We start from the raw sequence: 16,706 nt of genomic DNA on the forward strand, positions 1-16,706 counted from the left end.
TCCAAGAAATGGGATCTGTCCTTCACTGTCTCTCCACCCAACCACACCAGATGGGTTCCAGCAAAGGGAAACACGAAAGAACACAGGCTGCAGTCACACATCCATCAGGCTTCCAAAACAGCGGTGTGAGGGGCAGGGCTATGCTAGCATTCCACCTGCAGAATATACATATATGGGACAGGAGAAGTCCCATAAGAACTCAATCATTAACATGCTAAAAGTACAGAAACATATAAAAATTGAGATTTTATTCTTACATGCAGTTTTTTACTGGCATTTTCTCCACCTTCATGAAAGCAGAGAGCAAACCTGACAATTGGTTGGTTACACCTTAGATAAAAATTAGGACAAATTACATGCAAAAGATGCAACGCTTAAAGGTAGTACACGGTGAAACCTCTATACACTGGCAGCCCATTGCAAGTTACCATAGCTTTAAAAAAATGGTGACACCTAAGACAAAAATATACATTATTTTAGAATTTTAAATTCACAATTATAAGCTGAGAATGAAGAGGAGTCTTGATTTAAATTCGAAAATTGTACTAGCCGTAACAGTGGCGTTGTAGCCGTGGTGACAATTTAAGAACACCAGTGAAGCAAGATCTGCTGGGAGAGTTAGTACTTTTTATTAGATCAACTGACAGGGTGGGAAAAGTTTGGGGCATGTTCAGCTGTTCTTGTCTGCTTTCCCTCCTATACTAGTTGGTCTAATATAAGCTATTATCTCCCTATGTAAGCTCTGTCTGATTATTTAAATCAGTCAAACAAAGGCAGGTACCCACTTAAAAACTCATTATTAAGTCAAATGAGCATTTAAAGTTTTTTGCCACCCACAGATGCCAAAACTAATATCCAGCAGAGACAAGTCATTCATTAGTACAAAAACCTCATACCAAAGGGATGTGTTGTATGCTTTCAATTAGCAGATGAAATGCAAAAGAAAGTTGCTCCAGTGGAATTAACAAAACAGAAAAAAAAATCAAGCATTATTATCTATAATAGCAGCTAATAATACTACATTATTGATGGTTATAATTAAGATAGAACATTCTAACAAAATTCCTCACACTGATTTTTAAAGGGAATACATGATACATACTTTGAAAACATCACTAAACTCCAGGAATTTGATGCAGCAAATGTTGTTTTTCATAGAGCTGTAGCTTTGTTTCCAAAACAGGATGAGGACAAGAAGAAAAGCTACAGCCATCTTTTTTGTCCTGCTGTTTATTAAAAGAATTAAATAGCCTTTAATTTTAAAAATACCTCTACATTAAAAAGATTATTTAGCAATACTCAGAGCTTGACACTTGTTCGCCTAAGATATTACATCTCTCATGATACTACTATTCTGCCCTATTTTTAACCACAGAGAAATACCAAAAGTACCAGTGCCACAATGATTTTCAGGAAACATAACAGCTTTGAATGTTTTCCTTGGAGAGGAAGAACGTGAATTTCTTGACTTCAAGGGAATACTGCAAGGTCCCTCATTTTTACAGCCCTCAAGAAAAATTAATATATGAATGGAATGAGCTACAGGTAAAAGTGTTATGGGATCTGGTTCCAAAACTCTTGATGAGTAAAAGGATCACACGGTTTAATGGATTTTTTTACAAAGGCGGTGTTCTGGTCTCCGCAGTCTCACAGAGACACCTTTACTGTGTTTATAAAGCTACAAACAATGTCTTTGTCAGGAGAGAATCGAGCAAGAGGATGAGAGTAGTGGCACTTACCCACAGGGAAGTAAAGCAGGAAAAAAGATAGGATAATAAATAATTATTAATAATAAAAATAATAAAGAAAAAGAGTTCCAAATACATTTCTTGTGAAAACAACATAATTAAGGCACATACTAGACACAACAATTTCCTGAATTCAGTTCCAATTTACAAGAAAATAATATTCAGCTCTGCTGTGAGCAAGCACAGTTTCCACAGTTCAGAAATACAATCATGTATTCTGTGTTTTGGGAGATACTTTTCATACCATAGTCTTAATATAACTGCACCCATTAATTCTGTACTCTCATCCTATTCTCATTCATGCAGATTTAAAATAATCTTGTATACATGTTCTATTAGTAAAAACAGCACTTAGAGGTTAATTCTAAAAACGTGCCTATTTTCTTCTATGTGTAATATAGCTTCTGCAAGCAAGGGGAAAATACTTACTGAGTAGCAATTGTATCACCACAGACAATTCTAAACTTACAAGAATATTATCTGTGCATGTATAGGCAGCCACATTCTAACAATTTAAAAGGTGAAATATTCTCCTGTAATCATTATTTTTATTTATTAAAATAATATCTATAAAAATATATTTTATGCTTGGATAGATTAAAAAAACCATCACAAACTGCAAAGAAATCGCGCCACCTTATGGCAGAAAACGGCAAAACTAACGGCTGGTATTTCACACACCACAGCTTCAAAGACAAAAGGAGCAAGTTCACACTTTCACAAAAAATCCAAATACAACCTCCTTCAGAGCAAATGAACAGTGTTCAGCATATGCCCACAAGAGATACTCCATGGAACCTACTTATACTGCTCAATTCAGAAGAATAAGTTGGATGCCAGCACGAATCAAACCCACAAGCTCAGAGAAGCAAATTCATTTTCAAACTTCACATTTGAGTTAGTACCTCATCCATTCTGTTAAAATAACTGGAAGGAACACAAAAGCATCTGAGTAACCTATATAGTACACTCAGGATCATTATCCCAAAGGTGGAGTCTCTAAGAATTTCCTGCTATTGTTATTTCCTCTTCCAGCAACTCTAAACAGATGGCCTGAAATGATCTAAACATGTACTAACAGTGAACACTGTGTTCTGCTACACTTAGTGTAACAGCACTTGGGAAAGTGCTGCAGTAGCCGCGTTACAGTTAGGACCAAAATACCTTCACAATATTTTACTTTGACTCAAGAAGTTTTTGAAATTCTTCTCTGGGTTGGTATTTCTGCTGGTGGCTAGGATGTCATTCGCTAATGGCATGCAGAGGGGAAAAAAGAGAATTCAAAGTGAAAAGAAGCAATTGAGAGAGAGCAGTCCACACCCAAATAGCTACATGTAGTAGGGGCATTCATCCAAACACAGACTTTAATACAGATTGTTTCTTTGTCCAATTCATACAGTGACCTAGAATGTAAGTTTCCCCATCCAAAGTAACAGCTTTAAGAATTAGGACACTGGATAGCACAGGGAGCCTCTCAGTCCCTCTTGTTGGTGTTATTCAATTTATATACACTAATGAATACCAACTAAGACAAAATGAGAGAAAAAATTACTTTTTAGGCCAGTGACTATGGTGTCTTTCTGAAATTAATGGAATTACCAAGTCCCTATTTTAATGAATATTTATGCAATGTAGAACAGCTCCTATAACAGAAATTAAATTACATCCTTGGTGTTTAAAACACTTTCTCAAAATATGAGATGTGCACATAACCTTCTATGAATTCCGAATCTGGAAGAACATGCCATGAACTGTTTTTCCTACTGCATGTGAATTACTGTGACCAGAAATTCTATCAAAAGTGGTAATATATATTAGTAAGCTTTGTTTTAATTTAGACGAATCACCACTTTCTGAAGAAGAACGATGTAGCTACATGGTTCCCAAACAGCTTTATCCAGAGGATCTTGCTCTGTTTGTTAAAGTTATGCAATTACTGTATTAAAGTTATGAGTGTAAAGAAATGATAAAGCATTTTCCATGACTAGGAAAAAAAGCAAGACACTTAGAAGCTTCAGACAACAAGACTGAAATAGACAACAATGAAAAATGTCCTTTAAAACATCTTAGGAATAAGTAATTACAGTTCCTACCTGCATTCCCTAAGCATGCCAGAAGCTCCCTCCATATATTCTATCCCCTAAAAATCCAGTGCACTGAGCTGCCCTCTCCTTCAGTTCAGTCAGTGAAACACCGTTCTTCCTACATTTTCCCACAACGGGAAACTCAGAATATCTTCTTCTTTCCTCCTCCCATCTCAAAACACTTTTTCAACACCTCCTTCCCATCTAGAGGAACCAGCGTGCCACATTCCCTCCCATGCTGAAGAGCAGCGTTTATGTGTATTACATGGTTCCTGTGCCAACAGCTGTGCACATATTTTTGTTCCTCCCCAACCACAAACCTTCTTCCAGATAAGTATGATAAAGGAGTGATGGAGAAATCTCTCCATTCATGTTCACATCACTATGGGTCAGGTTTTCCTGAGGAAACACACGAGAAGATCTAATGAAGCCACATTCCTCCGGCTGGTTGAGGGAGGCTCCCAGCACAGCAGGAGGAGCTGCTGTTTAAATTCAGATGGCTTTTCATTTCTTGTTTTCACCAAAATCAATAAGGTTTGGCCACTGAGGCCCAGGCACCAGCTGATGTTACACCTGATGTGAAATGGCCTTACTATGTAACACTCAGACACAAAATCACCGTAACTAATGACCAACACCAAGTTAAGAATTCCCTCTTCTCAACTGCTGACATATAAGGACGAAAAACCTACTTAAATACTTTTAAACAATTTTCCATGCTCAGTAAGCTACATTCCTTAGGAAGTTATGTAAAGACTCTGACCCAGCAACAAATTTAAACCCCCAAAATCTTCTCAGTGCAATGATCATCAGCTCAAGGAAAAAAATAATATGAAGATCATTTGATTTTTTAATATGATAACATAATACAATGATTTCTAAGACATTATAAACATTTTGATCACCAAAACTGCATTGCTTTGCTTTACATGACCAGTTGTGATGGGTAAAATAAAGCCAAAATTCCCCACAGAAAGAATCACCACTGATGATGGCATCAATGTAAACTACTAACAAAACACTCAAAAAGTCAGGTGACATCAGAAATCTGTATTCCCCTCATATAAATGTGATATAATGATTAGTAACTTTATTACACTACAGGTATTACTTACTTTCTTGCATTAATGAACAGCATTAACTACTGTACATTCCTTTCCAGGACTCACTTCCAAGTTTTAAGTGAAAGTTAATTACCTCAAGATCATCCAGAGAACGAGTAATACTAAATCGCTTAGATCTTCCAAACGATCTTCTAACCGATGAACGCGGGGGAGGAGCCTGACTTAATCCCATTGGATGCCCAAATTTTGCACCCTAAAAAAAGCAGAAGATACATATCATTATATTACTTCTTTAATTTTAGTACATTGTGAATCATAATGACATCTGAACTATAAGTATCAACAGGTACAGAATTCCAAGGAGGTGGATGTGCAAACCTGTAACAGGACCACAGTTTCAACACAAGTTGGTCACTTGCCATGCCACTGTAAAATCATGTATTAAAATCATTAAAGTTACGACTTCCCCTGTCTCAAGTCAAATATCATAAACATTCAGCACCAAGTTACTATATAAACATGAGTCATCAGTTGGGTTGCTGAAGTGTACACAAGCTACATGTCACTATTAGTAGAGAGAACGTAATTAAAAGCCGATCCTAGCTCTTTACTGTCTTAACAGCAAAGTATGTACAATGCAAAATATTTGTTCTTTCTATAGGAAATTACCATCCTAGAAATCATCTCACCCACCCTCTGTTGGAATCTTTCTCTATACATTTAAAAAAATCTTATTTTTCAGCACTCATTTTCTTAGAAGGCTTCCTGTTGTCAAGTCTGACTTTTTAAATCACACAGTACAAAATGCTGGAACCTTTGTCCCGAGGAACGAAATTATCTCACTTCGATGTTCCATAACTAGAGTTGGTCTTGCAATAATTGAATCTAACAGCTTCCTCTTTTCCCCATAATCATGCTCTTTCACCTTAAAAAGTTACCAGATGTCAGTTAAGCTGTAACAGCTCAGCTCTACATATCTAGTTTATGCCAAATGGCAAAGTGTATGCTTAAACCTAAGAGTAGGCACACAGTCAGCAACTGGTGCTAAGCAGATGTACATAAACTCACTACATTGCAAAAACTTGTGATTATGTGCCTGAAAGTTTGGATTCCTTTCACTGCAACATTCAATGTGAGGAAAATTCCTCTGTCTTCTGATGTTTATTCACTTTAGAAAATAAAAGAGTTTAATTCAGAGTAAATTTTCTTCTATTTCATTTCAGCACCTTTCTTCATCACAATAAGCTTGAAAATATCTTTATTAGTACTTTTATAATTCCTTATTGGCAGTTTCGTAATATTTATTAAATTTTATACTTGTTTCTTCCTTTTGGCAAGTTGCTGTGCTCTCAATTCTGAAATATTTTGGTATCCCTTTTTTCACTTGTTTGAAAGTCTATGTACATCACATTAACCAAAAAAAAAAAACCAAACCATCCTAAGTTTCACTTTCTTATAATCTCATGCTAACAATCACTTATACAAAGTAGAGAAGAGCATCGAGAATATTATACAGCCTCCTTAACTACAATAAAAGATAAGGTATCCAACAGAAGATCTCTGACTGTTTGCTTCTGCCTGTTTGCTTATTTCTATGGAGTCAACACTACTCTTGAGCAACAGGGCTCTGACCGTCACCACTATTCACAAGACAGTTGACAAGCCTGTAGAAATGTTAAAGAATTAACAAAATATATAGGAATCCAGATCTAAAGTACCTAGCAGGGTTCACCACTGGCAGAAGGTGAGACTCCAGCTTCTTCCTTCAGTATTAAATGTGATCCATTTTTATATGAGATCTCCTTCCTTCCCAATTTTCAATTTATTAAGGTGTTTTTTTAATTGGCTGAGAAGAAAATTGGTCCTGCCAAGGAAAACTGGAAATCTGGCAACTGGAGACTAGCTGCTAAGGTTTTTAAGAGAACATTTAAAAGTACAATATAAACAAGCTAAGGTTTTTTTTGCTAAAATGCTCAACTGAATGTGAAGACAGGAAAGGTGCTCCTTGTACATGTTCACAGACAGTGCCCACTGCAATGAGGACAGTTCCTGTCTTTCTGAGTAACTCAGAAAATCATCTCCTCATCCCGGCAGGTACCACTGGGGCGGTTCATGTGGCTCATACCTATGGTCACATCACAGAATCACAGAATGTCCTGAGTTGGAAGGCACCCACAAGGATGATCGGGTCCAACTCCTGTCCCTGCCTGTGACAACCCCACAGTTCACACCACATGTCTGAGGGTGTTGTTCAGTCTCTTCTTGAACACTGTCAGACTTGGGGCCGTGACACCTCCCTGGGGAGCCTGCTCCAGTGTCCAGCACCCTCTGGGTGAAGAACATTTTCCTTATGTTCAACCTAAACCTCTTCTGGCACGTCTTCCTGCCATTCCCTTGGGTTCCGTCACTGGTCACTAAAGAGAAGAGATCGGTGCCTGCCCCTCCTCCTCCCCTTGTGAGGAAGCCGTAACCGCCATGATGTCTTCCCTCAGTCTCCTCTTCTCCAGGCTGAACAAACCAAGTGACTTTAGCTGCTCCTCATACGGCTTCCTCTCCAAACCCTTGACCAATTTTGTAGCCCTCTTCTGGACACTCTCTAGTAGCTTAATATCCTTTTTAACCTGTGTTGCCCAGAGCTGCACACAGTGCTCTGGGTGAGGCCGCAGCAGTGCGGAGCAGAGCGGGACAATCCCCCCCAGCCCGGCTGGCAATGCTGTGCTGGACGCACCCAGGCCCCCCTTCCTGTCTAACTCAAAGCTCATACCTAATGCAGAAATCTGTTTCAAACAGTGAACTCCACATTAGCCCCTGACTAAACGCAGCAGTATTAATTACTATACCTGCATAACGTATCAAAATACTAGCAAGGCTCCTCCTATATCAGTATGTTCCTGTTAAAGCAGCATGAATATCTGTGAACACCTACCAAGTTTCACCACTAGTCAAGTATGACCACACCAGTTTTGCAATTTTTAAATTTTTAATCTGTGAATTAGTGAAAAAAAAACTATCAGACTACAAACAGCTCAGCGACTTCTAAGGCTAGTTAAATTAATGGCATCATTAGTGTGAGGACAATGGGTATTTTGAAACTAATGAAATAGTTACACAGTATGGATTCTGCTTAATGGCCTTTCATGTATTTCTCAAAACAAGATGCAGAGCTCCTCTTTCATAAGACAATGGTGAAAGGAAACAAAGGAAAAACACTATCAATACCAGCCATTTATATTTTGAATAACAAATACATTTTCATTTTTCTTTCTAATTCAGACCAAAAATAATATAAACTCTTCAGTATATGTTTAAATAGTGGAGATTGCTGTAAACAACTCTGGGAGATTAAAAAATACAACTAGAGCACATACACTAAAAAAAAAATTTGAAACAGTAACATTATAAATTGAAGCAACAAACTGCCTGAAGACAAATCTAATTAGATTCCACTGAGAAGCAGATTCTAGATAAGATTAATTATCACCAGATGCCCCATTTCAGACAAAAATGCTGCTCACCCATTTGTAGTCAGAAACGTAACAAAGAGGGAGAGTGGACAAAAAAACACTTGCAAACTGTGTGGTAGTAGAAAAGAGAACACTAAATTAGTATCCAATCAAAATTTTTATTTACAGCTTATTACATCCTTATACAAAACTCACTATTGAGACCTGAATGATAAAGATAAGATAAAAAGAAAGATAAGAGTAGGGAAAAAAAGACCCAGAGAATAAAACAGTGCTTAGGAAACAATTACAAAATACAAAAGTTCACTGAGCTAAACATTTCCACAATCCATTTGGATAACAATTGAAATTAGGAAAACTTTTTCAGCTGACAAAAATCTTTTCTTTGCTCTGAAGAATCAAATTAATAATCTAGGAAATTAAGGAAGACATGGCTAAAAAAAAAAAAGACAGCAATTCACAAACTATTTAATTTCCTGGTAATGGTGCTGAGAAGTTTCCCTTTTCATCCTTTCTTGACTCTATTCCAGACATTCAGACTATGAAGGCACATCTCCTGCAGATCAATTCAAAAAACTGCCTTGCATACACACACACAAACATATAAAGGAAGAATCACATAGCTTAAGCAATAGCAGCCACATTTTGGCAAATGTTTTCCAAGCAACTCTGAAGAGCTGGAAATAAAAGCATCCAGGACTTGAAGAAAGAGCCACTGCAACTAGAATGTACTAATCAGCACAGCTAAAGAAATCCACAGTATTTGAATAAAGAGAGATTGCTAGTGCAATGACTGATATTAATGTAAATTTTTTAGTCAGCCATAAAGAAATGATCATACTTCTAAAAGTTTTTAATACACTATTAAACAGATATTAAAAAACCTTAAATGAACCTACAAAAATTTCAAAATGGTACACTTTATGACCAACAAAACACTCTTTCATTCACTGTTTGCTGCCAAACTAAAACACTGAAATTTGCTACATGAATATTGGGCTGTGGGTTTTATTAAAAACATATTGCCTCTAAGCCCTAGAACTATTCACTATCATATCTTTAAAGATTCTCTTTTGGAAATGGTATGTTGTTGAATCTATAAAAGAAAACTCTAAAAATATATAGATATTCAAGAAAATCTAAGAAATCCTATCACAGAACGGTATTAGAAACTGATATCCATCTGATACTTCATTAAGTGTCGTCACTTTAGGAATCCAGAAACAAAGAGAAAAACATAGAAATCTGTGAAAACAAGTCAATTAGTAAAAAGCAGGTGCTAGAGCAATACATCCTCTGCATTTTGCAATGCAGATACTTAGAACCTTACTATTACTATCTATCATGGTGAAAGTACAAAAGAACATCTCTCTAAAAGCCTTTATCCTGTTATGATTTGGCAGATGGAGAATAAAAACAACAAAGGCTTAAAGGAATTAATGCACTGATGCTCTAAAAAATCCATTCCTTTTCTATTCTTATAACGAAGTGAAAATTAAGAACTAGCATGTACTGAAATACCAGTTAAATGTATAATCACAAGAGAAAAAGAAGGACAATGAACAGGTCTGCAAAATATTTTTTAATATATGATTTGATTACCCCTTTTCCTTAGGCCAACAGGAAACAGCAAGTGCAAATACACTCCCTTGAAATGACCATCAAGCACTGACCAAACTACAGTATTTCTTTCCCTTCAAATACAATTTTTTTAAATTTAATTTTGACCTGCTTATTTGGTCTCATGGATGAACTGCTTCCTAATCTACTTGACAAGAAAGGCATTAATAACAAAGGTCACCAGAGGATTGATATAGCAGCAGTTTGTGACTGTGTCCAAGTAAGAACAATTGCTGTCTGATAACAAGAAAAGTACGCAAGAAAAGTACAAATGAGAAAGTGAAAAATGTTGTACTTTGTGTATTAGAAAGACAGAGGGAGTGAAGAAGCACATGACTCACCCTAGACTGCAAATGGAGAGACAGAAACAACAAAAATGATCTCACACAAGGTTACTTGCACAAAACTGGTTCTTTAAAGACAGAAGAAAAAGCATGGGCTCTCAGAAGTATTTTTAACTAATAAAGAAATCAAGCACTAGTTCCACATATTTTTTTCAGCAGCTGTGCTGGTGTAAAGGATTTTGCATGTATCTCTGAGCATTCACGGCGGCTCACAAACTGCAGCAGGCTGCCCCTCATCTCCACGAACAATGAACTATAGTTTATGAAATGAAATGATCCTGTTTCTAACACAGATCCACAGACCGTCATGACAACACAACCGACAATGCTCACTGCCAACTCTGGCCCAAGCATGACAACAACTCTTTAAGCTGGTGCTACCAAAGAAATGCAACATGAGACTCTGACGGTCAATTCAATACTCTAACCTGGAGCTGAGCACACAAAAGCAAGTTGATGAAACCTTATCAATTATTCAGAACTCAAAGAAACCAAACACCTTTAAGAAACATCTTCAATTGGCTTAAAGAAACTCCCAGCTATAGCAAGAGCTGCATCATGCTCTTTCATATTCTAGCAAATGCTCTTATCAAGTATTATAACTTTTTAACAAATTGTCACACCTAACAACCTGAAATTTCCGTTTGGTACTACATGCACTTTGTGTTTCTCTACAACAGTGAGATCCTTCTCCGCTGATACAACAGTTTTAAAGCTGGAGAAGCTGGACGGAGGTAGCAAGGAGAGGACACTGGCAGCTCTTGAAGTACAAGGGGCTAAGGAACCGGGAGATTTTTGTGTTCAGGGACAAAAATACAGGGAGGTGGCAGCAGGAATCCAAGAAGGGAGAAGAAAAAGGAGAAAGAAAAACAACGAGGCTTAGGCCAGCTTTACATCATCTAGCAAATTTAATCTGTTCATGGAAAACACAGTACAATTTGTGACCTCGAGAGGAAACTAAAGGGGCTGATTCTTGCGGGACACAGATTTTGGCTGCTATGTGGAAGAGCAGGAAAATGAAGAGGTAAAATAGAAAGGGAGCTAATCTAAAACATTAAAAGAATGCTACTCTGACAAGCATGATCACCTGCATTTACAGAAGGATGCCTTCAAAACTGCTTCATAGAATCACAGACTGGTTGGGGTTGGAAGGGACCTCTGGACATCATCCAGTCCAACCCACGTGCTAAAACAGGTTCTCCCAGAGTAGATCACACAATGAAAGTTTTTCTCACAAGATTCCCAGACACGAGAGTGAAATCACTTTTTAAAATGAGGAAAACAGTTACAAAAGTGATTTCAAGACATGAACAAAGTTCTAAGACCTCTAAAATAAAAATATAGTTACTGATATATAATAATTTTTATATCAATTGTCCTGTCCTTTTCAGGTGGAACAAGTAAACTATCTTCTGTGCTGACCATTTAATCAAGATAATGAATAAAAAAGACCACACACATGCTAAAATGGTCACATAGGACTGCTTGCCAATTGGATTAGAATAATGCACCAGAACAACAGTTTAGGGAGTCTTATCCAATCCAGCTAAATGACGCTTGCAACAGAACCAGCCTTCACTACCCAGACAGCAATTGGCCATGTTGATGATATTAATGTCGATGGAATAATAAGATCATTTTCTCAGTATAACTAGATAATAGATTATTGTATGAGTCGGAAGCTTATTAGTTGGAAATTGAAGAGGAGCAGAAAGACCCAACTATATTGAGGAAAACAGGGAGAAAATTACAAGTACACAGATAACAATTGGTTCCAAATCATCTTGAACATTAGGCAGGAGTTAGCTGAAAGCATTAAGTCAGGATGGTCCAATAATCAGTATCAATCAACAAGGGAAATGAAGAATTAGGAAATCAGAAAATTAGCTTTATGAATACATTGCCTGCCCACACATTTTCAAAACTGCTTACAGTTCTGGTCAATTTAACTCAAAAATAATACAGTATAACTAAGGGAGGAAGATCCCAATTATGAAAATACTTTTGTATGGGAAGAAACTAAGCTGACTTCTGCATGGGAAACAAGTGATTGGTGGTCGAGATTTAAAATAAAACTAAATCACTAAGAGAATATAAATAGGGAGTGAGATTGTTCTGTATTCCTCATTGCAAATAGTAGCAGGTATGAAATGAAACTACATGGAAATTATGTATTGTTTTCTTTCCATGCTACTGAACTGCAGAATCGGTGATACCAGGAATGCCAAAAGTACAACTGAGTTTAAGAACCAACAAATTCAAGCAGAAAGCTTTACAAAGCACAATGATGTGGATGCTGTCTCTACTGGAGAAAAGTCTCCAGACCACATACTGCTGAAAATTAGAGATGTATTTTTCACTGCTCTTCCATGGTTTTTCTAAGCAGCTGCTCCTGGCCAGTGTCCAAAATAGGATATGACCTCAATATTGGATCCTTCCTCTGATACATGGATGTTTGTACTGATTGATTACAAAATAAGTATTAACCATCAATGGTTATGGTTATTATTGCTAGGAAAAAAAAAAAAAAAGTAATATATGAAAAGTTATTGTATCAGGTATTTACAATAGAGACAGGAAAATGTACACTACAATTATATAAAGACCCTGATCAGGATATCATAAAAAAATTTTGGTCATTCAGGTCCAAGAAAGAAGAATTTAAGCTAGATTAGTTTCAGAAAAGGGCTACTGAAGTTACCAGGAGAATGAAAACTTTACTTCCCAGAAGACTGAGAGACTAAGAACTTTACATCAAACAAAATGAAAGCCAAAAGAGAATATGATTTCTGTGCATAAAGAAAAAGGTCAACACTGAAGAATGAGTTGCTTGCACTAAAGGAGATACTAACAGAAGAAGAAATGGGTATAAGGTACTGTGATTAGAATTGACTGGAAAATAAACAAAAGTTTCTAACACCATAATGGAGATGAAATATTGTTCCTGTAGAATGTGGGGTGCAAACACTTTTTTCCAAAGGTACAGCTGCTAAGTGTCTAGAAGGCATGATAATACTTGATTACCTAAAAAAACTAGAATTTAGTTTGAGGAAGCAGAATTTCCTTCTCTGGTACTATCTTTCCAACCTTACTGATGTCTTAATGCTCATTTTATTGATGGGATGAATTTTCAAGTCTTTCTCTTGAATCTTCATTTCTCCATGTTTCTGTTTAGACCCTTCAGGTAAGTATCAGCAATTCCATATTTATTTTTGTTAATTACAGACTTTTATTCCATACAGATTTGATTTCTTCTCCAGTAAAGAACTGGTATTTTACACCTCCTTCTCTAAATTCTCAAACTGCAAGGAACTGGGGCTTATTTTCATATAACTGAGAGCTCAGACAATAATTTTAAAATCTCTTATATCAAAGCTATGTGTAAAACTTAAAATAAAGCCATTTTTCATTATTTCACTTCATTATGAGCTAATCATTTTCCTCCACCCTGTTTTCTTCATTGTTTCTTTCTTTCTCAAGACACTACCTTCTCCTGTGACTTTGCAACTCAAAACTAGCTCAAAAATACTCAGATGGCGGCATCTCCCCTTGATTGTCATGATGTTAACTGGAGTCCAAACATACGCTTGATCTAAAAAACATTTAAATTCAGATGTTATGAATGATTCCAATTCCCTAGCACTTAAATCTGAAATGCGAAAATTTCACAAAGCCAACATTGCTCTGCAGACATTTACTCGCCAGATTTTGTATGATTTCTTTTCCATAGAAAAGCACCCAGCATTATTCTGGCTTTTTATACAGTTTTAAAGATCCTAGAACTAACCATTTTTTAATATCATTATTTTAGAAAATTGTAATACTCGTGGAAAGGCTGCAGGAAATTACTAAACATTTAATTGCTTTTCATTTTCTCATAGCAAAATCTATCAGAGGACCTACTTCATGTAAATGCCTCTTTGCAGATTAATTCACATTAGCGCATTCTCAGATGTGGTTTGGTGTTTGGGATTTCAGTTGAGTTCTCTTTAAGGTATATCCGTACATCTCAAATCAGATCAAAGCCTATAATTGCAAATGTTAACATTAAATTGTACTCCATAAGAATAGCAATCCAGCTGCCATTAATTCTGCTTTATAAACAGCTGGGATGGAACAATTTAGGCTAGTGAGCAAACAGAATTGTAGAAGAAAGGGAAAAAAACATGTAATTATACAACAAAAAATAAATATGGGAATGACACAGCTTTGCCAACATTGTCTTTGCAGCTAAAATATCTGCCTTTCAGTTAGTTCACCATCCAGCTACCAACATTAAAAACTGCAATTCTTGGATTTCTGGCAAATTACAAATTGAAAAAAAAACCCCACAAAAAAAAACCCCACCACATTATTCCATTTTTAACTTGAACAGCATATCTTTTCCAGTAGTACTTGCTCTGGAAATAAATATTATAACTTTGAAGTAGTTACAGTTAAACTTCTGATCAAAACAAAGTAACCATGATAGTAACCCAGAAAACGTATTAGCAAGGAAAGATGTGTTAGTGAACCCCACAGTATTGCTTACCTGTCTTCTCTCTTCCACATTTTACAATGTTTTCAGTAGCTTAAGTCATGAAAGTTACAAAGCAGTTAATGCATTTTTTGGTTTAAAATGAAAAAAAAAGTATCTGCAATACCATTGTCCAGTGAATCTCAGACAATGAGATTATCTACTTTTGTTTTGTCTAATATCTACAAATAGGATGTTTATAAATTCACACTCTTCATGAGGACAAACAATAATGTGCTCAGGATAGAAATCTTATAACAAATGTGAAGCAGAAAAATCAATATCCACAATTTTAAAAGGCTTTTTAATTACTTTTTTAATAGATTTGTCACATTCACTTGTTATAAACCTAGTACTCAAATACTAGTTATTAAGCTCAGGCTGTAAAACCTCTTGTGATCACGAATGTTATAGTTGCCTCCACAATATTAAAACATACTTTCTTTTTTTTAAATAAGGAAAGGTGAGAAGTCAATGCCTAGGCTTCTGTCCCCATGGAGAGGAAACTCAAAGGCTACACTGACTGGTATGAAGCTTTCCAGTGGAAAAACGAGTATTTTCCCAGTAAAACTTAAAACAATAATGGGTAGACGTATTTTTGGCCAAGCGCTAGCCCAAAAACAGAGAGTGAGGGTTGAACAAAATCAAATGTATTAGAGTAATTTAGTCTAGAGGGCAAGGAATGCTTCCCTGTTCAGCAATTTCTCAAGTCCCTTGCCAATCCTAACATCTCCCGGCACTTTCATGTTGCTTTTGCTGCTTTTCTTTTGCATAAGCCAAAATCACGCAAAAGGATGCATAGACAAGTGACTTTTCCGTAAATTTCAGCAACACCATTAGGCCTCCCACTAGTCAAGGAGACACCCAAAAAAATCTTGTAAGATGCTTCAATAGAAACCTGTTCACAGGAAGCATGAAGTTCAATACAGGTGCATAGGGCCAGAGATACCGTCCAGTAAATCGCAGTCAGAAGAGGGAGAATAGAACAAAAATTTCCCTGATTTGGTTCTCTTCCCATGCACAACCAGCATTTAAAAGGCAATGGTTAAAAAAAACAAAAAATAGAGCAATTCTGAAAGTATGAGTTCAGTAAGTTAGAGATAAATTCCTTACAACATTTTAAAGCAAAACAAAAAACCTCATGCAATCCAGTAACATTTAATCAAATTAGGTGGTTTTCATTTTCTTCAACTATTCACACTTATATTGAACTTTAAAATGCTCTGTAGCAGTGTGAAAAATAAAAGTGTGTTTTCCAGCTATTACAAAATCAACCACAATTCTAATTTGTGACCTGAAAACATCATCATTAAAAGGACTGCAACAGTAAAGGGAAAACAAAGCTCAGAAAATGTGTAACCTGAAGTCTGAAACACCATACCACCTATTCCTACCCATGAGTAAGACTTCCAAGGCCTGGTTCTGAAAGCACAATTTTAACCAGATATGTTCACTAGAGCTTCCTCACATCTGCTCTTGTGCACAGTACAATTCACAAATTGTTATATCAAGGTGGCTATAAAATCAGGAAAGAGTTTATGCCTTTCTTACCCCCACTAACACTGTACAGTACAGCACATTTTCCTGTATTACATGCTGTGAGCATCGCTGTTTAGCTGCACAGAAGTTCTGCAAGATCAGAACTGCATCCAGGAACCCACATCCTTTCTCCGGCGTGTAATGAAAGCTCCAAGAAGACAAGACGTAATATGGATGTGCAGAGGCCATCACAAAAAACTCTACCTTTCGTAACCTCTTCTCCCTCCAGTGGCTTCTGCACATTCCCACTTGTAGGATATATTACCCTTCAGTATTAATGGAAAACACAAAAAAAAACCCACACCTTAATTAAAAAGCAATTTAAGG

The 16,706-nt window shown here is 36.5% G+C and overlaps 1 protein-coding gene across 6 annotated transcripts in view; it reads right to left on the bottom strand.

Annotated features, from left to right (window-relative positions):
- RGS12 (regulator of G protein signaling 12) overlaps nt 1–16,706 on the bottom strand; it is an 89,816-nt gene that overhangs the window by 62,207 nt on the left and 10,903 nt on the right. For all 6 annotated transcript variants that reach the window (XM_082050709.1, XM_082050708.1, XM_082050706.1 and 3 more), the window contains exon 3: nt 5,030–5,149. In XM_082050709.1, the coding sequence (XP_081906835.1) occupies nt 5,030–5,149 (120 nt within the window). The remainder of the gene's footprint in view (nt 1–5,029; nt 5,150–16,706) is intronic.

This window comes from Streptopelia decaocto (genome assembly GCF_964273445.1).
Source record: "Streptopelia decaocto genome assembly, chromosome: 4".
In the NCBI taxonomy this organism is placed as follows: Eukaryota; Metazoa; Chordata; class Aves; order Columbiformes; family Columbidae; genus Streptopelia; species Streptopelia decaocto.